The sequence below is a fragment of the Rhododendron vialii genome, chromosome 7a, assembly GCF_030253575.1.
Source record: "Rhododendron vialii isolate Sample 1 chromosome 7a, ASM3025357v1".
NCBI lineage: Eukaryota > Viridiplantae > Streptophyta > Magnoliopsida > Ericales > Ericaceae > Rhododendron > Rhododendron vialii.
In genome coordinates, this window is record NC_080563.1 from 35,304,450 (window position 1) to 35,331,051 (window position 26,602).

The following is a 26,602-nucleotide window of genomic DNA, read 5'->3' on the forward strand; positions in this document are numbered from 1 at the left end:
TTTGGTTACTACTAATACAGTTGAACTAATAGTTTAGGACATAGCTTCTAACAAAAAATTATTCATTGCACCTGGGGCACCGCCACGTGGTGCCCCAGAGTTCTCCTCCACCACAAAATTCTGCGAAACCTGAGACTAAGTGTGTGGACTCTAGTGCAATCCTAAACCAACAAATTTTTGTGTATTCTAGGTATAGAAGGGGTCTTGGTATCCCCTCCGGTCCGTTTTAATATTTCAGCCATTTTTCGAGTACACTTTGATGATCGGCTCCGTTCATTTTGTAGAACTCGGCGAGAACATTAATCTTGACAAAAATTATGTTCATTGGACGTTAATAGATACATGATCCAACACAAGTGAAAATTGAAGAAAAACAAAATTTGGATCCAAAAACACACTGAATCGGAACCCAATTTTTGTTTTCTTACATTTTTCACATGTGCCAATCATATATCTACTAAAGTCCAATGATAATAATTTTTGGCAAGATTAATGTTCTCGCCGAGTTCTACAAAATGAACTAAGCTGATCATCAGAGTGTGCTAGGAAAATGACTGAAAATTAAAAACGGATTGAAGGGGGATACCAAGATTCCTCTTATACCTGAGATATATAAAAGTTTCTTGAACTAAACCAACTCATGCTAACCCATATTTACACTTAAATATTATAGTTTTACAGTTTACTAGAATTATCAGTTTAAAAGTCTTTTTCTATGTAGCATATTATATTGAAAGTTTGGACATGCTATAATTTGGACCATGTTAGAATGTATAATTTGTAAGGTTTTACCCAACAAACTTATCAGGCCTTTTCAATTAATATTTTTGTGCATTTTCTTTGTGCTTTGTGGCCACATTTTATAATATATATTTACCCAGAATATTAGCGATTGCAGTTTTACACAAAAGATAATTAATAATATTTTGTACGTTCACGTAGTAGGTAAGGGTCTTCATAAATGAAAATTGCAAGATCTAAATGACTACAACCTACCTACAATGTTGTCTCATTGTTGGTAATGTAAGATCTTTCAACGTCGACGTTAAAGTGTAATGCGTTGACTTGTTAAAAAAATTATTTTTTCGCTTCGGCGTATCTTGGTGCAATAAGGCAAATCATTTTGTTTATTGGTGAAAATTGACCAATAGAATTTGTTATGTGTCTTACTTAATATTAAGAAATTAAGAAAATAATTACTATAAACTATAACAAGTCATGCATAGCTCAATCAATAGACTTATTCAAGCAGGAGAGGTATAGACTTTGGACGGCAAAGAATTATAAGCACCAATTTTTTGCTTTACTGCTCAAAATAAGAAGACAAAGCAAAAAAGAAACACTATCTCTACGCAAAGTGATTCTGAAATTTGCAAAACCATGTCCATGATGTGTTGCGATATCAACACAAAGGAAGAAGTGAAGGAGATGAAGAAGAAAAGAAAACAGAAGGAGAAGAAGGAAACAGAGGAGGAGAAAAGGAAAAGAGAAGAAGCCGAGGGAAAGGAAGGGAAAGAGAAAAGGAGGAAAGAAGAGAGAGAGAAGGAGAAACATGAAGAACAAAAGAAAAAGGAGAGAGAAAAGAAAAGAAAGGAGGAAGAAAGAAAAAAGGCCACTAGAAGGAATAGTACTTTTAGCATCGGTATTTGGCTGGCGAAGAAGGAAGTTGAGAGAAAGGCAAAAGAGACGGAGAAAAGGGAAAGAGAAGAAATTGAGAAGGGAGAGGAAGAGAATAGGAGAAAAGAAGAGAAGGAGAAGAAGAAAGTGGAGCGAAAGGCGAAAGAGAATGAGAAAATGAAAATAGAAGAAACTAAGAAGAAGGAAGATGAAGAAAAGAGGCGAAAAGAAAAGAAGGAGAAGGAGAAGAAGGAAGTGGAGCGAAAGGCGAAAGAGAAGGAGAAAATGAAAATAGAAGAAACTAAGAAGAAGGAAGAGGAAGAGAAGAGGAGAAAAGAAGAGAATGAGAAGAACGAAGTGGAGCGAAAGGCGAAAGAGAAGGAGAAAATGAAAATAGAAGAAACTAAGAAGGAAGAGGAAGAGGAGAGGAGAAAAGAAGAGAATGAGAAGAAGGAAGCTGAGGAGAAGGTGAAAAAGAAAAGAGTGGAAACCGCAAGGAAGGAAGATGAAGAGAAAAGAAGGAAAGAAGAGAAAGAGAAGGAGAAACACAAAGAACAAAAGAAAAGGGAGAGAGAAAAGAAAAGAAAAGAGGAAGAAAAAGAGAAGGCGAAGAAGGAAGCAGAGCGAAAGGCGAAAGAGGAGGAGAAAGTGAGAATAGATGAAACTAAGAAGAAGGAAGAGGAAGAAAAGAGGAGAAAAGAAGATAATGAGAAGAAGAAACATGAAGAACAAAAACAAAAAGAGATAGAAAGGAAAAGAAAAGAGGAGGAAAGAGAGAATGAAAAGAAAAAAGAGGAGCAGAAGGCAAAAGAGAAGGAGAAAAGGAAAATAGAAGAAATTGAGAATAAGGAAGAGGAAGAGAAGAGGAGAAAAGAAGACAAGGAGAAGAAGAAACACGAAAAACAAAAGCAAAAGGAAATAGAAAGAAAAAGAAAAGAGGAGGAAAGAGAGAATGAAAAGAAAGAAGAGGAGCAGAGGGAGAAAGAGAAGCAGAAAAGGAAAATAGAAGAAATTGAGAAGAAGGAAGTGGAAGAGAAGAGGAGAAAAGAAGAGAAAGATAAGATGAAACACGAAGAACAAAAGCAAAAGGAGATAGAAAGGAAAAGAAAAGAGGAGGAAAGAGAGAATGAAAAAAAAGACGAGGAGCAGAAGGCGAAAGAGAAGGAGAAAATGAAAAGAGAAGAAATAGAGAGGAAGGAAGAGGAGGAGAGGAGGATGAAAGAAGAGAAAGAGCAAGAGAAACGAGAAGACAAGAGGTCCCTAGCTCCGCCTCTCGGGGTTCTTGGAGTTCGCGTGTATGAGCGAGAGGTTGGGAGCCCTGCCCCTTCGAGACAAAGGATGGGCGCTCCTGCTGAACTCCCGGTTCTAGGCGCTCCCTCTGAACTCCCGGTTCTTGATTGGGCAGTGGTTGGCACTTCACCTGAGGGAGCTCTACACACAGTGGACGTGCCTATCCCTTCCAATCCTTCTTACATGCTACCCCCGGGCGTCCAACAGGTTTGTACCCCTTTCGTTTGGCTTCCTTTTCGTACTCTCTCTTTTGATTTCTCATCAACATCCATCTTGTGATTTCAGGTTCCTCGCGAGTATGTGGAGGAGTGTTTCGAACTTATTGGTGGCTTGCAAATGCTGGTGAGGAAAGGGCTCGTGAAGAGGGAGACCCTCATGGAGTCCGGGTATATGAGTTGAGTTCATGAGTAGGTGACTCAGTGCCGCGGTCGGTGACCGGTTGGTTGGTTTTCAGGAGGTTTTCTAAATGTTTTTCTTTCACCCGTATTCTCTTCTTTCTTTGACTGGAACTATACCCGAATTAATTTCCAGTCTGATCTAAAATTGTTTCCAAGATATTGTAAACACACCAAAATTTAGTTTACATTGCAAGGTTGAGGTTTTCCACTCTTTTTTTTAGGGTATTTTATTGTGGTTTTGATTGGCTTCTGCCACTGTATCTTGTTGAAATCCTTTGTAAACCTGAAGGGGTGGGAAGCAAAATTTAATTGCCAACTTAATACAACGATGCTTCATGTATGTTTTATTCAAAGATAGAACATGAAGTAGTTTTACCAGAAGACACTTCAAAAAGAACACTAGTATAACCAATGAATCAATCTACCGTTCAGAAAATCCATGAAAAGCCCAACGAGTTGGTCAATTTCCTCTGAAACAATTGAAGACTATAATCTGAAACCAACTCATGCTAACCCATATTTACACTTTGCGAAGACAATGAAACTCATCGGAAAGCTCCCTCCATTCCGTCACTTACTAGCGAAATTTCACCTCACCGAAATAGGTCAAAATGCTGGATTTTAAAATCTGAAAGAGAGAAGAGAGCAGATAATTAGCACATCTGGTAATCAAACGGAAACTATAACCAAAGCAGCAAAACAAGGTATAAAAGATACTTGCCAGTGAGTTATAAGCAGTTCAATCAACTGAGCACCTTCCGCAGTTCATCAACCAATTGGGCTCGACTGGATGGTTCCACCTACATTGGAAATCCAAAAATTGCCTTCAATTCATAGAATTACCAAAAATATGCTTCAAATCAAGAACTTGTACAACAATGATTTACCTTGTTTAAAAGGGCAGCAAGACTCTGGGGTAGAGCTCGTAAATCCAATGGCGAATCGGCAATACTCGACAGTTGAAGCTTTACTTTCTCTGCACGCAATTCCTGTAACTTCTCTCCATAGTTATTTGGATCATCCTTCCATGTGAAGAAAACTTCATCATCTTCCCAAGCATCTTTTTCCCTACCTTCTGCAACCTCGGAATCCAAAAACCACTTCTTGATCATGTCAATTGCGGATTGGAAAGATAACTGGTCTCCGGAAGCTTCAATAACGGTCTTGATCAATAACCCTTCAACCACCCTCCTATGCAATCTTTTGTAGAAGAAACACCGTGAATTACCCCAATCCACAACCTCCCTTATTACCCCTTTTGCTGCCATTCTCAGGGACGTATCATGCAGTTCCGCAAATTTTGTAGCTATTTGCGTATAAATTGGTAAAAGCTGTTTCTCACGGGCTCTGATCTGCTGCCGCAGCAATTCAAAAGTCACGTGGTCCCCATTAGTCCGGGCTAACTGATATTTTGCCTTCAAATCGATCAAACGACGATCCAGCCTACCCATGCACTCCAGAAGCTCCTTTATTCGGAACTTGATCTCAATCATCCCTTCTGGTTCAAGCACGTTCCCCTTAGCCGTACGTTCAGCGTACATTTCGATATGGTCTGAATTAATCCGACTGTCCACAACCACCCACGCCCCGCCACGGAGCTCACCTGCCATGGGGATATATACAAAAACAGGCTGTTTGTACGTTCTTAGGTTTTCAACTATGGTTGATCCGGCCTGAAGGATCCCTTCAAAGAGGTCCCTCTGACCACCAGAAAAACCTCTCCAATTGGCAAGAATGAAAAGCGGGAGTTCTTCACGGTTAAAATCCATCAACGCTTGAGCCGTCTTACTTGCCGAATCAGGAAACCAAACTTGCCCCGCTTGAGGGACAACCCTTTCGTGGGAATCCAGCTGACCAGGGTCTGCCGGAATAACTTGCATCACTGTTTGCGTTTCAACGGCGACTATTCCTACTGGAATTCCTCCCAGTTTTGCCCTTCCCGTCACAACGGTCCTTGCCCATCCTTCTAGAGTCTCAACAAAACTATCTTTATCAAAGATACCCCCTAGCCATTTCCCAGTATGGTCAAGAACACCACAGATGGCCCCACGTGGATCGCAAGAATTTTCAGGAAAGTACTCAACAGATCTCTCCGGAGGGTCAGAGGGAGCCAAAATGGGAAGTGGTCCCCCTGAGTAGGGTGGGACAAAGCTTAGCCACTTCAAAATAGCGGATACGGCTTCAAGATCGTCAGAGACCGTCAGGTGTACCACCCCATTGGTCGCCATGATTTTGGGCCCACCGAGTTGCATATGGGAGCTGTACACCTCGCGGCCCAAAAGTTTGTTTAGCGCTGAGAAACCGGTGAGGATAATTGGCTGATCAAGTCTCTGTATGCACCGCATTCCAAGACGAGCAAGATAAGCACCTATCCCAACAGTTCTTCCGGTGACATACGTTAAGGTGAAGGTTTCCTTATATGCCCTGGAATATGCACTTGCAATGGCTCCACTCCCGGATAAGTTCTCAACCCCCAGCCCATCATCTTTTCCCACAATGCTGTCAATCACCCATCTAGTTTCTCCACTTGACAGCTTTAACTCATGGGCTATCACGGATGAACCAATTCGTGTGTAGTCTTCAGGAGTCAAATAGACATATTGGAATCCGCTTTCTGGGGTTGATTCATCGGACCAGCCAACTTTAAAGCAAGATTTTACTTCCTCTGCTACTCCGATACGAGCACCTGAATTTGCCGCCAAGTAAATTAGAGGAAGTTTCTTAGCACAAGCAAGATCTGTCACCGCAAGGAAAAATGCATCCTCCCTTGGACCAAAAGATCCGGCTTTGAAGGTCACGTCATTTGACACTACTACAATTGTCCTTCCAGAAGGGAATTCGGGTGTAGACATTTCTATAGTCCAAGCTACCATACCAACGTCATTTAGTCCAGGTGGCCGCTCCACGGCAACAAGAGGAGTACCCCAGCTGCCTTTTTGGTCAGAAAATACTAGTTCAGTTACTTTAACTGTATCCTTGACTTTAGTTCTGCCAGGGAAAAGGGATACCCAAGATTTTTCCAAGGCCTTTTGAAATGCCTGCAACGAAGATTTCAATTTCAGAATAAAAGGAGACAATATTCCCTAGAGGACCTCAGTAAGACCATACCAACAATACAGATGTTTCCAAAATGGATAGAGCTGATCTATATTTCTCGATATGCGGATGTTGTCAAGGATTTTGATTTGGAGATGGAAAGTGAGGCTTATTAGCACAAGCCAAGTAAAAACAGGGAATTCTAGGGAGATAATTATCTTTCCCATTAATGTGCTTGAGTGGGAGATAAAAAAGTGGATGCAAGACATGGAGAAGAGAAAAATATACTGGAACACAAAGTCACTGATAAGTTAGAGCTTTATAGCAACAATTCAGCATAATTAAGAGTCTGAAAGTACTTACCAGAGGGAAATCATAGCAGTATGTGGTGCTGCTTTTCCGGGCCCAAAGCCGCTTCCGATCAAGAGTTGCCAAAGGCTGATACGGTGCATTCACAGGTACACCATGTAGATGGCTACTCACAGAGTTAGAATGGTATACTATCCTTTGTTTGCTGGTATCCTCCAATTCTCGGTATGTCTGGACAATAAATTAACCAACATTACTTTGGCCCATATTCACAATTTTTTTCCATTTGGAATTACAAATTATGAGAACTTCTGTACTTCATCTTGGCTGGATCTCAGTCTCAACATGACCAGAACACTCAAACACTGAAATGACAGAATGGTTTAACTGCACCACCAAATGATATGGGCTTGGCAAACCCAAAATGTAGTTTTATTGAGAAAATACAAGCTCATTTCCAGAATTGACACCACAAGTAAAAGATCTCTATTCATATGAGGACTAGAACCCCTTAACTGAAAACTATAACTCGGTGTTGAAGTGTAACATATGGATGACGCACTTTTTTCCACTTGTCAATCTAGTTTAAGAACCAAACTTGTCACTCAATGTAAAGCATGGTTGGTTGGAATAACGCTTTGTTTAATAATAGAAGCTAAGAAGCTCAAATGTCTACAAGTCTCACATTCGGATGTCCATAACGTCTGGGACATGGGCATGGTCTATACACGAGTCTCGTGCCGACGTGCCCCCAAATATCTGTCCAGGCTTTTATTATAGCTCTTAAGTTGGATATATTGGGAACACATAGCAATGCATTGGATGTCAGAATGCACAGCTAAAAAGTTGGGCAGGGTTAAAATAGCAATGGGTTGTAGTTCTTGAATATTTATCTAGTGACCTGCTGTTTTTGTATCTGCAGAATATTATTGTTATTCCCTAACTTGATAAAAATAACTCTCTATTTTCATAGGGTTCTACGACATATGCCTATGACAAATATCTTGATACTCAATGTGACCCAGATGTGTGACCGAATAATTGAAAGAAAATGTTGTGTATCGGTGTATTTGTCCATGACGTGTCATGTCTATGACCCATGTCCATACACATGTTTAGTATACGCACTTACATGTACAATGCAGGTGTGACCAGTCACATTCTCAACCACTATCCTCCAAGCGCCATTGGCTGGTCCAGGAGATGCCATCCAGAGCTTCACTTCCCACTCACAAACACCTAATCGGTGCATTTTCACGCCAACAGATTCATGGATTTCGAGGACCAGCTCTTCCAAGATTGTTTCAACAGCAGCTTCTTCTTGCCCAGCATCTACTTCAACTTTCCTGGCAAAAACATCAAATTTAAGACATCAAAATCTTTCACCAAGTTTTAGATGACACAAAACAAGACTGCAAATAGATTACTTTGAATATGGTACGAGATCATCTAATTGTTGCTCCCGCAAGATATAGAGATACATATGGGCGTGGTCTGACTTGATAGAAGCATTATGAACATGAAGTTCCAACTCCTCCATTGCAGTCACTAAGGACCTCAAAATGCTCCTTGCAGTAAAAGACATGGCTAAGGGGGATCTATTTGTTCCCATGTCCAGCCCCATGAACCCTTCATTTGAGGTTGGCTGCCTTACAAGGGTTCTGAGAAACATCCTCTGGATTGGTAACGTCTTGTCCTCCACAACGGTATATAGGTGCCATTGACGGTCCCTGGATGGCGTGTATTTTATATTCTCGTAGCCCTTGAGCTTGTCCTGGATTAGAACAAAGGGTAAAGAACTTCATGTCAAATCAAGGTAAATAAAGAAATCTATTACTCCCTATGTCCCATATTCTTGGTCCCTTCCTTTGTGAGATAACACAAAGATAATGTCCATTTTGAAAAGTCAAAGCTTAGAGGGTTATAACTTTCCAAAGCTGTCCAATATAAATAACTACAAATGTAATGGAATGGGGAAAGAGGGGGGAAATTAGAAAAGAATGCTATTAAATTTTAATCCAAATACATTAGTTGCATGTCTCCTTAAAAAGTTGGAATTCACAATATGGACCAAGAATAAAATTGTGCTCAAATTCAACAATTGCATGTCCCCTTAAAGGAAATCCAAAAAGTTAAATAAGAAAAGAAAGAAGTATAAGATTCAGGCTTGAGTTCAATAACTACGCACCAATTCAAGATATATCGATAGAGGAGGTTCCAGGTGACGTAATAGGGGCTCTTCCTCATAGTGGAGCTTCTCTGTTGACCAATGGAAAGAGTGCCTCATAGGAGTCCGCCCTTCATCCCTCTGTATGATGCAGCTAATAACACCGACACCTGCAGTCCGAAGGCTGGATCCTACTTCTTTCTCTTTAAGTATTTTGGCTAACTTGTGTATTCTCTCTTGAGCCTGATCCTCATCACCACTGCACAGGGCCATATCATGATACTGTTTATGGAGGAGCAAGGGTATAACTTGAAGTTTAATTAAAATGGAACTCAGAACATTTTTGGCACGCATGGTCGAAAGTTTAGTCATATCTTCAAATGGAAGGGCATAACAGAAATTTTGTGCAGCTCATGTGTCAGTTAAGATCAAGAAGAATTAGAGTTCAGATTTTGTTTATCCTCTGAAGTACAGTGTTTTGGATAAAAAAACACAACTCCATTACATATGTTACCCACTTTACCAAATTTTGAAACATAGTAGAAGATTGACTTTGAACCCTAAAATATATGCTTCTATACATGTACCGACCTAACGAAAATGCACCTGCAAAGAGACTTTAAGGCGACAACTAGAGCCGGTTTCTACATCAAAAGATGGTTTGGGGAGCAAGCCAATTTCATTCCTTAGTGTAACCCAAATAGGTTAGCGTAGAGAGATTCCTAATACCATGTTCAGAATAGATTCTCACATAAGAAAAAGAGGGGGCCACCTTCCTACGTTTTGCATTTAAAAGAGCAAATAGCATGTTGCATACCTGTCCTGAAGCAAACTCATCTGGTTGTTGATGCCTGCTAAAGCAATATGCATCATATTACCATGACTCACTGGGCTGATAGATCCACTCGCATCAAGTGTATCATGACATGTTTCCCTCAATGCAGCGTCTATCACCATTGACAAGAACTGAAGAGATTTGATGATGACCATGGCTCCCCATTTCCTCTCAGTACGTTTCTCAACTACTGTTTCGTCTGAACATTGATCTTCGGATCCATTTTTTCTTGCAATATGCTCTTCCAAAAACTCCCACGAAGCAATAAGACCATATCTGTGCCATTGCATCCGCACGCTGCCCTTTATAAGGTACGGCTGATGAAAGATACAGAGTGTTATTCCCACAAAGAGTCAGAGAAAATGTAGTAGTTTCTATGTTTTTCTGGTCAGGGAAAACTGCTATATTTAGTCAGCGAAAATTGCACCATATTAAAATGCCTAGTGAGATAATAACCCCGTTGGAGTACTGAAAAGGTTGCATTGGATGGCTATCTTGGCCAACAGGCCTCATTTAAAGAGGCAATTGGAGATGCTCTTACTGGTATAGATTTATGGTGTTGTTGGACATGTGGATAGACATTGTTGAGCTTTCATACATCGTTCATTCTCCAGCTGATGTGATTCTCATGACATTTTTATATAGTCTCAAACTGATTCACCAAGAGAAACAAACCTCATGTGTTCCTTTTACTCTTTAATCCATCTGACCAACTAAGGAAACATATGCTTTGGCATTTTAACATGGACTGTATTTTCAGCAACTGAAACTAAATGACTCTGACATCAACTATTCCTTCCACATGATTATAAAAAATTAAGAAAGTGGCGATGCATTTAGGATTCAAACAACAGTACCTGGTACAGTCTACGAACATAAGTCTCTACAACCCGCCTTTGAAGAGTGTGATCACCGTGGTCAAAAAGACCCACAAGGGCATCTTCAACTGCTAACGGAGTACTCACAAGATCCTCCATCCGTTCATTAATGGCACTTTTCCTCTTAGGAGTATCCATGGTTTCACCATCTTCAGTAAACATCTCTAATTCAGAAAGACTTCTAGCAATGCTGGACCGGAGTTCGCTTAATTTGGTCTGCTCTAGCAGTTGACTTGCCTTCAGTGCCAACTAAAAAATTAAATGGGGTTTAGACTTAGACTGAAATAATTATATTGTATCTAGAAAATGGAAACTTCATGTCCAAAAAAAAGAGAGAAGATCAACTAAATATATCTCCAACCTCAGAATAACTTGTATGGTTGAGGGCAGAGAATCGGATTAGTTTATCCCTGTATGCAGCTGGATTAGGGTACACCAATTGCTCCATGAGTCGTAAAATCAGCTTATTTTTTCCCTTGACTCCCTGGGAACCGACAAGCATACATGGAGCTAGTGAAAAAATACTTTACATTTACGTCATAAACAAGTGGCGTTCGATAAAGAATGAGCCAGCTAATCACATCTAGAAACTCAGATTGTGTGTATACCTGATGAGAAAGCACAATATCTACTACCTTCCAAAGATCTTTCTTATATTGCAGTCGAAGTCGTTCAATCACATCAGCCTGAGCACAGAAAGGCATTAGCATCGAAGAAACCACCAAACTAATAAAACAGAAATCCACATTTAAAATGTTCAGCCACCACCAAATTCTTTGTGGATTTGACAGCTAGAGAATACTCCTAAAATATCAGACTGAATTCAAGAGCTAAGGTATTTGGAGCAATCAGCAAACCCATTGGCATTGTTTTCGAAATCATTCCTTGATTAAATATTCTACTTCCACTATTGTTCATGGGGATAGTAAAGTTTGGTCAGCTGTCAAGACACAACACACTCACAAGTTTAACCAACAAAAATCTCCCGTCAAACCATTTGAAAACAACTGATGGGCATATATTGGAGAATGTAAGAGGGGCCAACTTTTGTTGTAAGAGTTGGTTCCAGAGAAAGTGATTTCGAGGTACAAAAATGAATTAATCAATTTGGACAAATCAAGTTTGAATGAAAATTGTAGCTTGCAGGCTCTACGGGGAATAGCGAAAAGCAGAATTCTAGAATAAAACTGGAACAATATAATGATCAGTTTGCATTCAAAGCCCAAGTATTTTCTTTTCCCTTTTTGGCAAGTTGGGGAGGGGCACGCTCCATTCTGTCTTTCTAAACCTCCAGTGGAAATATATATGTTTATGCAGGACAGATAAAGAAAACAAGATCATTTCGTTAATCAATAAAGGCGTTATCAAGACAAACTAACCTGGATGTTGTCACTAAATAATTCCTCGACAGAAAAATACTCCTCAAAAAGGGCCTGAACAATAACACGAGCATGGCTCTCTCTACCCCCTTCATAAGACTTAACAAGACTCAACAGAGGTTCAACAAGTCTTTCTTGGGCTCCTTTTTCTTTGTCAGGGCAAGAGCTTAGATGGGCCTGCAGCAAAACAGTATCATAAGAGTCAATCACCTAGCAAACAAGAACATTAAGTACAGAATTAGTAATCTGATACAATAAACCAACCTCAAAAACACCCCGCAATACTTTGGCCGGGAAGTCAAGATTTTGCAAGCTTGAACTACCTTCGTAGACTTTGAATTTTGATTCCAGCTGAAATCATTAACACAAAATTTTTAAGAACCCGACAAGATTATGAATGCAAACCTACTATATGTGCATAAATTGACACAGTTAAGTGTCAAAGCACTTACCTGATATCTGAGATCTTTAGGAAGACGGGTTGCCAGAACAGACAAGCACTCTTGCCACTGAAGGAAAGGGAGCTCAGGATTGTCGAGACAACTGAGCAAGTTTTGCATAACCTGAGGCATGACATTGTTCGATAAGCTAGACTAAATAGTAAATATCCAAAAGTTCCTAGACAATAATTAGTTTTCCAACAGATATAACCAAAGATTGTTTCTTTTGTTTTCTTATAAAAAAGTAGGGATGGATTAGATTTGACATATTGTTTTGGTTTTACTTCATTATTTTGACAGACATAGATGGTTGAGCTCTGTACAAGCAATGAAAGCAGTAGTTCACATTGACTTACAATTGGGGTGCTTAGAGGTAAAGTTGGAACATGTCTGGAGTTTTTGATTGTTTATTATGTTTACTCAGCTACTATGCCCAACATGACCAAATGAGCACAAATCCTGTTTTATCTCCAAAATTCCAGACTTTGAGCTTCTAGAAGGTAATAGATACTTACTTCATCAATGTTATGCTCATATCCTGCAAGAATCATCCGGGCCGCATTCAAACTCGCAGCACACCTCTGATGAACTTTTCCAGATATTGCGGTCGGTGGCCCCAAAATTGGAAAGCTCCCATGAAAAGGTTCTGCTTTTCTTACAGCTGATGGATCATCTAGATCAAGCCTCGCTATAAGCTCGCCGGCCTACAGAAGAATTGGTTCTTAAATCTTAATCACTGCCAGTAATAGAAATCTTAAAATTTCCAAATAGTGGTGGCTCTACAACTTCTCCTTAGCAGGGTCATTAAAAACTTAACACTATATTTAATGTTAACTTGATAAAGGAGAAATGAAGACAATAGAATCCTCTCAAGTTTGAATAACAAATTAGGTGAGCCAGAGATATCACTAATTATGATGTCAGTTCTCACAAAACTTTACTGCAAAAAAATCACTATGTACTTTTTTATTTAAAATCCAAAGGACGGAGATGCAATTCACCCGTATCCCCATTTCACATTGTTTGCTTTCTTATCTTTCCAACCAAAAAAGTTACAATAATTTCCTCTCCTATAACCCACATAAGAGTCACTCTTCTCTTTTCTAACCAAAATAAATTTTTAACCCAAAAATTACCCCATAGTAAGTGCTTCAACCTTTTTCATTTAATGGGGTCAATTATATAAGCAAACGTGTAAAACACAAAATTCTCAGCGGATTTATGTCATCCAGTGGGGTCAACGCATGTGAAGCAGCCCATGTTTCCAATGTATTGATTTACCTGCATTGCTTGACCTTCAGACATTTTGATTCGAATAGTTCCGGAAGCAGGTGAAAGAAGTGGCATACACATCTTCATAACCTCGACCTCCGCATAGGGTGTGTCAGCCTCAACATGACTACCATCTGAGACCAAATACCTCAGTAGCTTGCATGGAGTCTCTGCCACTAACTTGGATGGATCATGATCATTCTGGGTACAACAAAAATAAGGAAATGAATTTCTCAGCCAAATATATGTATAGCCATACAAGCAAGCATTAGGGAAGACACTAAATTAATAACTACCTGAAGCAAACAAGTCCTTCCATCAATCAGAAGCCGAGTTCCAGCAGCTTCTTCCTCTGCATATATCACATGACTGTTTCCGTCCAACTAAAACAAAAATAAGTGACCAGTCAAAATTCTGGCATGCACATTTAATACTCCGATTTGAACAAAAATTCCAAACCTAAACGTCGATGTAACGATACGTGACCACAATGCAAGACCAGATCATAACCTACAAAGTTTAGTACCATCTACTAAAAAAATACTTGCCTGCATCAATAAACCTCCGTCACGTAGAGTATGTATCTCTGCCTCAACCTCTGAGTCATTCATTCTCAATCTATAGCTTCCTGGTCCTCCCCTCACCATATCAATCTAAGCAAGAACCATCACAATATTAGGGACCTATTAAACAGACTCATGGAGCTGAAATCCAACCAAAAAAATAAAAGACAAACTGTGCACACAGAACATGTATCCAGCATTATCAAGTAGCATAGTATCTCTTTAGAAAACATACCGTATATTTGCTCCCTTCGATGTTCAAAGAAATTTTTGAGTTCACAAGTGATATATGCTGCAAATTGTGGGGCAATATCAATAATTGATCGATACGAAAATTTCAGAAGCAAGAGAAAAAGACACAACCTAAAATCAGCTACTAAAACATGTATCTGGAGCACAGTACCTTAGGAGGGATTTGCCCTTTTTCAAGATAACCAACATACTCTGATACCATAGCTGCACTGCTAGTAGATGCTTTCTACAGTTGGAAAACAAGGGAAAGGAGGGAAAGGAAAGTCAGTGGTATTAAGTAAGGTAGCTGAAACATAGTCCAAACTATAGAATCATACCTAAAACTACTCTAGAAAGCAAACTTACATAAAGACCACCTCCAACCACAGATAGATACCAAGGTGGCCTTTCTGCTCGAACTCGCATTGCTATTCTACTGTCTAACCAGCCTGTGTGTATTTTATTTTCCCTGTAATCTGAAGCCTGCAAAAACCAATACACTGTTGGCTTATATATGAAGAGAACTAAAATAGGAAGATTGTCAAAGTCCAAAAAGCTTACGTGTAATAGGTCAATGGTGTAATCAACATTTGTACGGGTTTCTCCACGAATTTGAATTTCCTTCAGCCCAAGAACCATGTTGGCTATTGCTAGGGCTCTGGACTCCCCAAATGCAAAGACATGACCTGAGGCAAGCAAGTTTTAGTTTCTCATCAAGCTGCATCAATATCATCAGATTTATTTAACCAGCTCAAAAAGTTTCTAAGCAACCTACCGAATTGAGAATCTGAAAATTCATGAATGCCTCCTCCGGACTGCAAAACAGCGATGTGTGGTTAGTCATCATCATTGACAAAGTTAGGGATTTTGAGATTTGTCCACTCTCCATAACTACAAAGCGGATATGAAAAGCACTTCAACCAAGCACCAGTTTTTGAGTCTCCAAAAAGGAGACCTCATTTTGAGTCTCCATTTATGACGAGTGAAGACACTCAAAGGAGATTTGATTTTCACTTCTTTTTAGCTAAAAAATAACCATCACATTTTACATCCATTTTTTAGAAAACTAGTACTATTAACAAGATATCAATACCTCTTTCAATTGAGATCCATAGTACTTATATTCTGTAAACGTTTAAAGATAGATAATTGGAGCTTTCACAGAATTCTGTTATATAATTGAATTTTGAAGGAATGTGGTTAAATCTTGGAGGAAAAAGTAAGTAATGATAGTGGTTTTTTCTCCCCAAGTACCCATAGAAAAAAGATGAAAACTAATATTTCCCAAATGCATTTTTTAAAATAAAAATTAGATTTCAGGTCTATTTTGGAGCCATTGGTCAGAGATGCTCTTATAACATCTACCTTAACAGAGAAGTACGCCCACACATTTGGCTTGCTTTTAAAATTCAGCTCCTGCAAAAAGACAATCACTTGGCAAGTGTTTATCACGAGACCCAAAAGTATACCTAAATAAAAGCAATGAACAAAATTGAAATTGCTAACTATCCTAGAAACCTAACCTGTACTTTCCCACTAGTAGGCTTAAAACCATCATCTGGATCCTCACTTGTAACACGCACAGCAACACAATGACCTTTTGGCCTTATAGATTGTGCTTTGTCAAAGTCAAATGGCGTAGCAACAACAGATGTTCTCCTCCAAGCATCATACCCTCCACCATGTTCCTTCCCATAGAAACGCCTTATTTCTAGTTTACAGAGGAATTGTAATTAACAAGACTGAAGAATACAAGGCTTAACAAAAATGGGATCAATCTGATAATATCATACCAGGAATTTGCCAAAGAGGAATCCCCATTCCAACTGCAACCTGTGCTGCTGGCAAATTAACTTCAGCTATCCACTCTGTTACAGGATGTTCCACCTAAAATACCACCAGTTGTGAACTTTATATAGATTACAGGGCAAGTCATTTATATTGCACTAGAATCAAATAGAAATGGCTAAACCTTAGCCCTATCAAGCTTTCAATATATATATATATATTGATAAGTAATTCAATATATAAATAAGAAGGCTTTAAGGGAAAGCCACCCAATTACACAAAAAAAGGCCACAAGACAAAAAGGCCCTATACACTCCCATGAGAATGGAAAAGCTCAAACCAATCCAAAAATTGGTCAAGAGAAGGAGAACATTCTCTATTGTCCCAACTATACAAACTATTCACTAAAAAACTCTTGATCCTAGACAAAGGCATTTCAACTCCTTTGAAGCATCTCAGATTCCTTTCTCGCCAAATAACCCACATCAAACAAAGCGGAATCAAAACCCAAGTTTGCTTCCTTCTCAATATGAATCTAATCCTAACTACAAATCCGCCATTAATTTCATATGTGCTTGGGAAAATGTGTTTTATTACAGCTCATAATTGCAAGAGGAGAGGGTATACAAGCTGATTGTTTTTCAATCCTAAAAAAAGGTGGTGTCCTACGGCCCTACCAGCAGCCATTTCTATATCCATATCAGTTTAATGCATCAAAAAGGTAGATGCTACTCTTGGATAGCATGATATACATTATTGGGATTGTTTCCTGAAAACTTTTGAGGCAATTGGTAACTTGAGATGGCATTTTTTTTTTTTTTTTTGGGGGGGGGGGGGGGGGGGGGGGGGGGGGTCACTGTTCAGGTATTCCGTTTGCATTTGTTAGCCATTTGACTTCTGCTTCTCCCCTTTGCTTTTGTTCCCCAATAGAATTCTGCTTTTCCCTTTGCGTTATGTTTCGTTCTGCGTATGGATTTTATAGCATGGTATATGATCTGTGCCTATTTCCAAACAACTCAAGCATTTGCAACAATAAGCGTCTCAAGAAAGTAGCCAAGTAGCATGAACACCCAACTGGTATTAAGAGTTATCAAGCCAAAGGTGCTCAAATTGTCTCAAGGAAGTAAACAAACAGCAGAGACTCCCAACGGTGATTCCACTATTTGAAGTAGCAACGTATGGCAAGGCAAAAATCCAATAACAACCAACTTTTAATGTTAAAACCAGAGTGACAAACCTGTAATCGGGGGTTGAGCTCTAAGAAATAGTACTCCCCAGTTTCCATACTGTACAGATACTCAACTGTAGCAGCTCCAACATAATTCACACATTTGGCTAACCTTCTAGCTGCCTGCTCCAACTTTTTCACCGTCTCCATAGGGGCTACTGTAATTGGACCTTCCTCAATTATCTGTTTGACAAATATAACTATCCTTAGTGACAACTTTTGTCAAATACTATTCAAGGTAGTTGCATATAATTGATATCAAAGGAGAAATATTATCTTTAGATAATCCAAAAAGCGCAATTCACTTGTTTGCATATGCCTTGGAGATGTAAAGAGGAAAACCCATCCATTCACAACTAGCAAAAGTTGCATAAATATAAAATTAGCATCACAAGGCTCAAATTACCTTTTGGTGTCGCCTTTGAACACTGCAGTCGCGACTATGCAAAGCTGCAACATTGCCGTATTGATCACAGAGCAACTGCACTTCTAGATGTCGGCTCTACTTCCAGGAAATCAAAGGGTAAGTGAAAATGTGGTCCACGCTCATGCACATCGTAGAAAGAAGCAATTCAAAACTACTTCACTAGGTCAGAATTCAGTAGGCTATCAGTACCTGAGACGCGACCTTCATAATAAATATGGGTGAGCCTGGAACTTCACCCTGTACTTGCTTAAATAATGCCCTCACTTCGTCATCATTATGTACCTAGAAAGTCCAAATAGCAGTATGCTTAGTACAATTTGAGTGACAATTGCCATAAGCAAAAATCAGTACAAATGAAAATTTTGTTACAACATTAGCTGGAAAGATAATTTATTGACAAGGGAAATATCGGCAGCAGTCTAGTTAGTGTGACCCATGCGGCAAACCTTTCTTATGCCTTTACCACCACCGCCCCAAGATGCCTTTATCATTGCAGGGTAACCAACTACTTGACAGCTAGCAATCGCTTCTTCCGCACTAAAAACACATGCTTTGGAATAAATATCCTCCGGAATAGCAACCAAACAGCTATCTGGTGGCATTTTCACCTAAAATTGACAGTTACACATTAGATTTGAGATGACCTCTGCAAAAGTGGAATGAACACAATTTATGGCATGAAATTACATCAGAGCCACTCCAAGGAAGGGTGGGAACATCAGCTGCTTGAGCAATCAATGATGATCCAATTTTATCTCCCAGTGCGGCCATAGATAAAGCTGGCGGCCCAAGAAATATGATTCCCTTTGCAGTTAATGCATCAGGCAGTTCAGGAATTTCGGAGGCATGCCCCCAACCAGGCCAAACTGCATCTACATGTGTTATCTCTGCCATCTGAGTAACAAAGAATTCAAATTCCATTAGTCTTCAATTTTTTGACTCAATCCATGTTAAATGGACTTGGGTACAGATGTTAGAGTGTGCATTTCTACAAGTGTCGGGTTTGTGTAATTCTTTGGATAATATTCAGTCCTAAATATATGTTTGTTTTTTTCTCGGGAAATGTTTACAAGGAACCATAGAGCATTATACGCATTAAATTAAAAGCTTCTACGCCTAATTCTATGGTAATCACGAAGTTCTGCATATGCTCCCCAGGTGATTGTCTGACAGAAGTCGGAACAGCAACAGGAACGACATGGCACATGGTCAAATTGGGGCACGATGGGGTAAGCTTCTATAGGGTACAATTTCGGTATGTATTTTATCTTATGAAATAGACATCCAGTAAATAAACTACTATTTCGCTAACCATTCGTGTGAAAACCATGCTGACCCTAAAAGAGTTACAATTGACCTGTTAAAGCTCCAATTGGCATTGCTTTGGATCGATATATTCACTGTTTTGGAACCTATGTTACCATATTTTGGAACATGCATTAGAAAACGTGATCTGCTAGGATATAATTGTTTTCAGGTAACAAAGCTTTAAATTTTAAATGGGCCACAATAAAAGTGAAAACTTGGAAGTACATATAATGGAAACAAACACACATACCTCTACAATGAGCTGCACATTGGCGTAGTTATTATTGTTAGTTCCACCAGGAACTTCTACGAACTGGTCAGCGATTCTAATGTGCTCCGCATTGATTCTCATGTCCTCCGGAGTAGCCATAGCCACCAACAATATCGCCTTCTCCGTACCAAATGTCTCGTAAGCCCACGTCCTTATGCTACGTATAAACTTGACAGCTGCCATTCCATTGTTTGCTATTAAAATGCTATGTATTGGCTTCTTTCCTCCAAGGGCATAACAGAACTCATCAACAACCAATGCTGCATTAGGTGACCTCAATGGAATTGATCCATTTATGTGGCCATTACTACCAGGGCCTAAACCCACCAATGGTGGCCTCCTTTGGGTTTCCAACATACTGTAACACCTGAAAACAGGTAAACCAAAGAGACCGAGGCCAAATGTCATCAATACACAATTATGCTCTCCCACAACCAAATTCATTGCTCAACACTCTTGAAGAAATGGAACAAGTGTAGAACATTTTGATGAAAGGCTAACTTGTCCCTTCTTTAACATCTTGTATGTCAAAAAGAATGTATTTGTGAAGTGAAATAGAGAATTGATTTATTTTTGATAACCCGGTGTCCGGGCCAACTTTCGCGCACCTCGACTAATCCCGGGAAAATTGCACGAAACACTTGAGAAAAAACACACAGACAGCAAAATCTAAACTCCAAATTCCAAAAGAATGAATTATGTGAATTGAAATAGGGAATTATGGTCCTGCTATGGAAATTAAAGCTCAACACACCAAAGAAAGAGAACAAGACAAGAAAAGTTAGTCAAATTCTGAATTGGGTTTTTTCTATAATCGTATTGGAAGGAGTATTTGGAAAGTAAAGGTAACTTTAAGGAGTGAAAATTTCAGAATCTTGTTGCTACTATTCAATTCGTTGCTCTAACGGTCTTACAAAAGATAAAAGAAAAACACACACACACTTCTTAAGTTTTTTTTATAACTCAGGTATCCAGGCCAGGCTCCTCGACTAATCTAGAGACCAGCTTATGCACCCTTCAACTAATCCGGAGACCAATTAATCCGGGGACCAATGTCACTGCCCACCCACTTGCGGGTCCCAATTAAACTAGCCCAACGCACTTGATAGCATCAAAAAGGTTTCGAACACACTTCCAAAGTAGTGGTTCCAAAGTAACCACTACAGAATTGGGTTTTCTACAATTCTCATGTAACTCAAACGTAAATTTGCAAAGTCCAAGAAATTGAAATAGGCTGGAAAGCAAGACAAAATAGCAATACCCAAATCAAGCCAAGAGGAACTAACCACAGCTAAAGAAAGGAACCCAGAGAGAGAGAGAGAGAGAGAGAGAGAGAGAGAGAGAGAGAGAGAATTAGGAGGCTGACCGTGGAAGAGCAACAGATGAAGCTTCAAATTTTGGGAACTGGGATGGAAACCTTTCAATTTAATTGGTTGTTTTGAGTCATAACGAATTCAAGAAAACAATACCCAGAAATCAAGACTCGCCAAAATGTTGTTCAAATCTGAATTGCTGTGTAGGAAATTAGATAGGGGGAAGGGAGGGAGGTGGGAGTTTGGTTCTAGTCTGGTGTCATAAGTATTAACGGGCTTTTAATGAGAGAGAGAGAGAGAGAGAGAGACCCAGCAAAGCACGTGGTAGCTTCCCTCTCTTGTAGTAGTAGTAGTTCCCAGCTACCCCTTCCCTCTCTCTCTCTCTCTCTCTCTCTCTTGGACTAATCAATCATTTCAACAAACACTTGAAATGCCTCTTTCCCTCCCCCAACTAACACAATACACGTTACGATTGGCAACGGGCCGATCCGAGTTTTATACAACATTCAAGCTCGGCTCATTAACTAAATAAGCCGGAACTTGAACTCAAGTTTGACTCGTTTGTATATAAGCAAAGTCTTTAACAAGCTTGGCTAATTTTCTTAACAAGTCTCTCTACGAACCGAGCCTATAAAATGAGCCGATCTTTCGCAAGATGAGCCGAGATTATGAGTTTTGAGCTTGGTCCGTTTAGTAAATGAGTTTAAAAGTCAAGCTCGACTCGATTATTAAACAAGTCGAATCTTGCCTTATCTTGCCCGCTCAATTCCCTAATGCATGTGAACAAAAGCATAAACGCGAGCACGAAAACATCTACTCCAATAAGAAACCTTTCAAACTTTCAAACTATTAAAATCTGGGAGAGCAATTAATTAACTAATTATGTATTTATTATTAGGGAATTGATATTCGCGCGCTTCAAGATTTACTGCAGGCGCTCCATCTTTTTGTTTTTACACTGTGATATTGCCAGCAACATCACAGTGTAAAAACAAAATATACACTGATGTTGCCAGCAACATCACAGTATAAAAACAAAAGGTGCTCCATCACAGTATAAAAACAAAAAAGTGGAGCACCTGCAGTAAATCTTGTAACGCGAAAATCAGTTCCCTTATTATTAATGTGACTAAAATCTCTCCCTCTGTTTCTGTTTTGACCCTACGAGACGAGGGCCCCAAACTAGAAACCCAGAAGAAGAAGAAAAATGTTTTCCCAATTTGATTACGACGGAAACGCTACCAGTGCTAATATTTTGTGGGATTTGTCGTTAGGGAAGTTGGCGTGTTCGGTGGTGTAGTCGACCAACCCTTCTTCTTCTCCCCAAAGACGATAAGATTTGAAGTAAGTAAATGGGTTTTCTCCCAATTCGTCCACCTGTTTTCTTTACTTCCATAATCTATTGAATTCGTTGATTCGATTCTCGTATGAGAGAGAGAGAGAGAGAGAGAGAGAGAGAGAGAGAGAGAGAGAGAAATCAGTAGTCGTAGGCTCGAAGCCTTTTGGGGATAGCCGCGAGGTTTAATCCGCTTAATGATACGAGTTCGGTTTTTAGGGTCAGTGTAAAAAAATAATTTTTGTTGAATTACCAGGCCCATCTTGCTAAAGAAAATACGTATTTATTTTTTAAATAAGTACTTATTCTTTGAACACAAACTCTCATGTGTAGTATGTGTAGGTTCCACTTCTCGTGTGAGAGGAGGTTGTGTGTGTGGTTGTAGAAGAGTTGTTAAAAGTAATGTATTGTGAGAGATGATCTGTTTTGCAAAACGAAAAATAAGTACTTAAAAAAGTAAGAACTCAACAAAACGAGGCCTAGTTTCGGCGCGAATGATCTGCTTTGACAGGACCGAAGAAGTGATTAGTCGCCGTTCGTGGTGTAAATGTAAACTGAACACCCCTAATCGTCGGAAAAAACAATTGAGAGAAATTTTTATTTTTTTTATTTTTGGGAATAAAGAAGCGTAGGTGAACATAAAGTAAACGACAGGCTATAAATGCGCATGTGTGGGTGATCGGGTTACAGTTGAAAGTTAGGTCTATCCATGCCTTCCTTGCCTATCCTGTTATTCCATTAATTATTCCATCAACTCATTGATTTTCGCTCGTCAAAGGTAATGATTTGAAAAGAACAGTTAACAATTTGAGAGTGCAAAAGTTAACTCTATATTAATTTTCGCACTCCTCCATTGGCAATATGGGGAATGCGAAAGTTACTCCCCCAAGGCCTTGTTTCGGTTTCTTAAAAAAATAACTTTTAGAAAATAAAAGTAATTTTGAGCTCAAAAATCATGTATTTACACAAATAATTTTTCTACCAATATAGATTTTGTTTGATAGATCTCAATGAGATCTTTTAAATAGTGCAAAAAAATTGAAATATTATTTTTCATTTTCGTTATATTTGAAATTACCTTTTTTTTTTTGAAAAAGAATATTTAGAAAAAAAGCGGAACGGAGCCTAAATTTAATGTTTATTTTATGATCTTAATCAGAAATTTTGCAAGAAAATTGTATTCTCAGAAAAAAGTGAATGAAAAAAAAATCTTTGGTTGGGTTTAGACTATGTTAATTATGTTTTAAAGACAATCCGTATTGTTTTACTTTATTGGGAAACTTAATTGGTGATGACACCATAGATGAGGACTCAAAAAAGAATGACTATTTAATGTTTATCGGGAGGTGGAAACCCCTGTGTGGGGGTGGGAGTTTGTATTAAAGGGAGGGGGCTCTCAAACCGGCCCCAGCCATCCCCTCCTCCCAACCCCGGCCCTCACAAAGAGGGGAGGAAACCTTAGCCAACTCGTAATCGCAATAACCCAATTGCAAGAGCGGAGCCTGAGGAAGAGGGTCAGAGAAACATGCGTATTGAGAGAGAGAGAGAGGAGAGTTTTCCACTCTCAAGTTGAAGATCGCGAATATTTTGTTTCTATGATCAGTATCAAGTAATCAATTGTGAATATTCACGTAACCAATGAGAAAAAACAACAAACAAAGCTAGTGGCCGGCATAACTGCTTTCCCTTTCGTAGATCTAGTCATGAATTTGTACTAATGCACACGACTTCTGATCTATATATATGTGAAATAATCAATGTGTACTCTCCTCTCTTTTTTTTTAAATAATAAATTAATTTGTTTTCATGTTCATGTTATTAATCTAATCATTGGCCGGAGTCGAAAATGCCTTATTTCACATCATGTACATGCTATATTTTGTCACTATTTTCCATATTTTATTGTGCCCGGAATCACTTGACGCATATTCGATTCTAAGATTAGAAGGGCAGATAAGAGACTATCAACTAAAGGACTAAGGTCCAGATTGCACAAGTGCGTGAACTATATGTCAATTTAGTACATCATTTGAAGATTAGCTAATACCATGACAATGGTGGTATTTTTAACCGGTGCCCTCTTCTGATTATCTCCCTACTCATGCAATGGTTATCAACGATACTCATCTATTTACTCTACTTGCTTTCAATCTACTTGAACACAATATTGCTAATCCCGATATTCATATGAAATCATCGCGGAACCTACCTCGTATAATGAGAGTCAAATGATAGGATCAAATAGAAAATAACTATTCAACAATCCAAGATGAAAAGCTTACCTATTTGCCGCTCTTAAGCTTTGCTTGATTTTTTCGGTTGGAAGGAAGCAACATTGATCCGTCAGGAACTTTACGGCAGGACTATTTGACACTAGTGCTACATCAAGTAAAAGTGGGGTTTTGCACATGGTCATGGTCAAGGAACAAAAACTCTAAATTCTAGCGAATAACCGAAAAGAATAGCGAATGAACAGAGATGGAGAGGCGAACAACCGAAAGAGGAGAATATAACCGAAACAAACTGAAAGAGGAGAATAGCTAGAATGAACAAAGATGGAGAGAGGATCAGAAAAGACATAACACTTGAATATGACCAGTAAAGCCTGACTTCAAGAGTTTTCCTCATAAATCCTCTAACTACGGTGGAGATCGACTCCATGTCTTTGTTTTTTACAGGACCGGAAAGATGATGAGTCAAGGTGTGCGTCAAGACACCTTACCACTAAAATGGAAAAATTAAGCAAATGACCCGTTTTAGTGTGACAGACTCAATCACATATATACATGGGGTTAGATAAAGTGCAACCAAAGAGAGAAGGGAAAAATGAGGTCTTTTATATGTAGATCAGGGAGATTGTCTCTCTCAAGACAAATATGGTTTGTTGAGATGTCTATTATAGTCTAATTTTCTTGATTATTTTGTTTTACATAAAATACAAACACACAGAAACAAGACCAAGCAATGAAATTCAAATCAAAAAAATCAAATTAGGCATCTAACTCCCTGAGGAATATTCACAATGACGATCCTCTCAGGAGGAATACGTACAATATGTTGAGACGTCTACTCCTGTCTGATTATCTTGATTTTTCATACAATCTATCATACTCATATGACCTATACAAGGTCGTGAACCTGGCTATTTTTAAGAAAAACGAATTATTTGTTTAATCGCCTCAAGGACTTCACAATGACGATTCTCTTTCTTGAACAATATGCATACAAAAACGAAAGGGAACATGGAATGCAATGAGGATTAATTCTCTTAAGACGCATGACTAATACGTGACCCACAGAGGGGAAAAATCGAAAGATCAAAGAATTGCAAGAAGAAAGGCTTTTTTGTTTAGACGCATGCAATTAGCTAAGCATTTAGTTCAAACATGTCAGCGATGTGATTTGTCGATATGCCTAGATCACATATAAATAATACATGCATTTAGACCTTTAAAATAGCTAAATCAATAACATCAGGAAAATGAGATCGTGACGGGTCTCATTCTCCTTACATGATAAAGAGAATCAGATGAGCAAATCACATAGAAGATCTACACAATGACCAAACCATATATACCCTCGAAAGAACATCAGAATATTTGCATGCCTCAATGATTATGACAATGAAAAGCTTACCTCATTGCCGCTCTTAAGCTCTGCTTGACTTTCTCTTTCGGAAGGAAGCAGCATCGATCGGTCTGGAATCTTAGTGAATTGCTTGACACCAAGGCTACATTACGTAAAATCGGGGTTTTGCATACGGGATTATTCATGGCTTAGAAAAAAAATCTGCGAAACTTTGAGATGCGTGCGTAACTACGCAAAGAATAGCGAATCATTGAAAAGAACTGAAAGAGGAGAGAACATGCAGAATGAATGGAGATAGAGAGAGGGTAAGAAAAGACTTAATGAACACTTGAATAAGACCAGTTAGGGTTGAACACGAGAGTTTTTTCCACGTAAATTCCCTGATTCCGGCGGAGATGATCTAGCCTTTGATCGGATCGGAAAAAACGATGAGTGGAGGTGACCTGAAGAACCTTAGTTCGAAACCAAAAAAAGTAGAGGCCAGGAAGAAGATGATACCTGTTTGAGTGTGACTCAATCACATATATAAGGTTTTATACAAAGTGCAATCAAACAACACGCCAACTAATTAGAAACTTAATTCATATATATATATATATATATATATATATATATATATATATATATATATATATATTTCTTTAAGCAAAAAAAAAAATCAATACGATAGTAATTAAAAAAAATCTAAGGGGGAAAAAAGGAAATAAAACAAGAAAGAATGAGAGATGGCAATGGTGAAATGGAGGAGGAGCTCCTAGGGTTAATCACAGAGAGAAGGAAAAAAGGGTCTTTAATAGAGATCGTTTTTAATGTTTATATTCGATTTAGGAATTTAATTAGTTTCCATTCTGGTTGTTTTCTTGTAGGATCCTAAACTGTATAATAATAATCTTCTTTTTTTTAAATTTTTAGTAAAATAGCTCAGTGA

At 38.8% G+C, this 26,602-nt stretch overlaps 2 protein-coding genes across 4 annotated transcripts; one reads left to right on the forward strand and one right to left on the reverse strand.

The window, feature by feature from the left end:
* Nucleotides 1-1,046: 1,046 nt before the first annotated feature.
* On the forward strand, nt 1,047-3,914 carry LOC131334043 (uncharacterized). 2 transcript variants are annotated; one of them, XM_058368913.1, is made up of 3 exons: nt 1,047-3,114; nt 3,193-3,318; nt 3,362-3,575. In XM_058368913.1, the coding sequence occupies exons 1-2, from the start codon at nt 1,381-1,383 to the stop codon at nt 3,304-3,306; spliced, it is 1,848 nt and encodes a 615-aa protein (XP_058224896.1). In that variant the 5' UTR covers nt 1,047-1,380; the 3' UTR covers nt 3,307-3,318; nt 3,362-3,575. The 2 variants fall into 2 exon arrangements, with proteins under 2 accessions (XP_058224896.1, XP_058224895.1); XM_058368912.1 differs by having other exon boundaries at nt 1,048-3,114; nt 3,193-3,914.
* Nucleotides 3,623-25,874, reverse strand: LOC131334042 (acetyl-CoA carboxylase 1-like). Of its 2 annotated transcripts, none has more exons than XM_058368910.1 (33): nt 25,723-25,874; nt 19,417-19,804; nt 18,546-18,752; nt 18,305-18,466; nt 18,048-18,140; nt 17,838-17,933; nt 17,441-17,614; nt 16,209-16,302; nt 15,939-16,126; nt 15,781-15,831; nt 15,191-15,230; nt 14,977-15,101; nt 14,782-14,898; nt 14,588-14,662; nt 14,420-14,476; nt 14,170-14,274; nt 13,918-14,004; nt 13,631-13,822; nt 12,865-13,053; nt 12,362-12,472; nt 12,174-12,260; nt 11,910-12,086; nt 11,139-11,216; nt 10,892-11,014; nt 10,510-10,779; nt 9,635-9,969; nt 8,839-9,076; nt 8,078-8,424; nt 7,783-7,996; nt 6,705-6,881; nt 4,193-6,343; nt 4,027-4,105; nt 3,623-3,933 (listed from the first exon to the last, which is right to left on the reverse strand). In XM_058368910.1, the coding sequence occupies exons 1-32, from the start codon at nt 25,857-25,859 to the stop codon at nt 4,049-4,051; spliced, it is 6,942 nt and encodes a 2,313-aa protein (XP_058224893.1). In that variant the 5' UTR covers nt 25,860-25,874; the 3' UTR covers nt 3,623-3,933; nt 4,027-4,048. The 2 variants fall into 2 exon arrangements, with proteins under 2 accessions (XP_058224893.1, XP_058224894.1); XM_058368911.1 differs by lacking the exon at nt 25,723-25,874 and adding an exon at nt 20,804-21,075.
* Between the last annotated feature and the right edge of the window lie 728 nt (nt 25,875-26,602).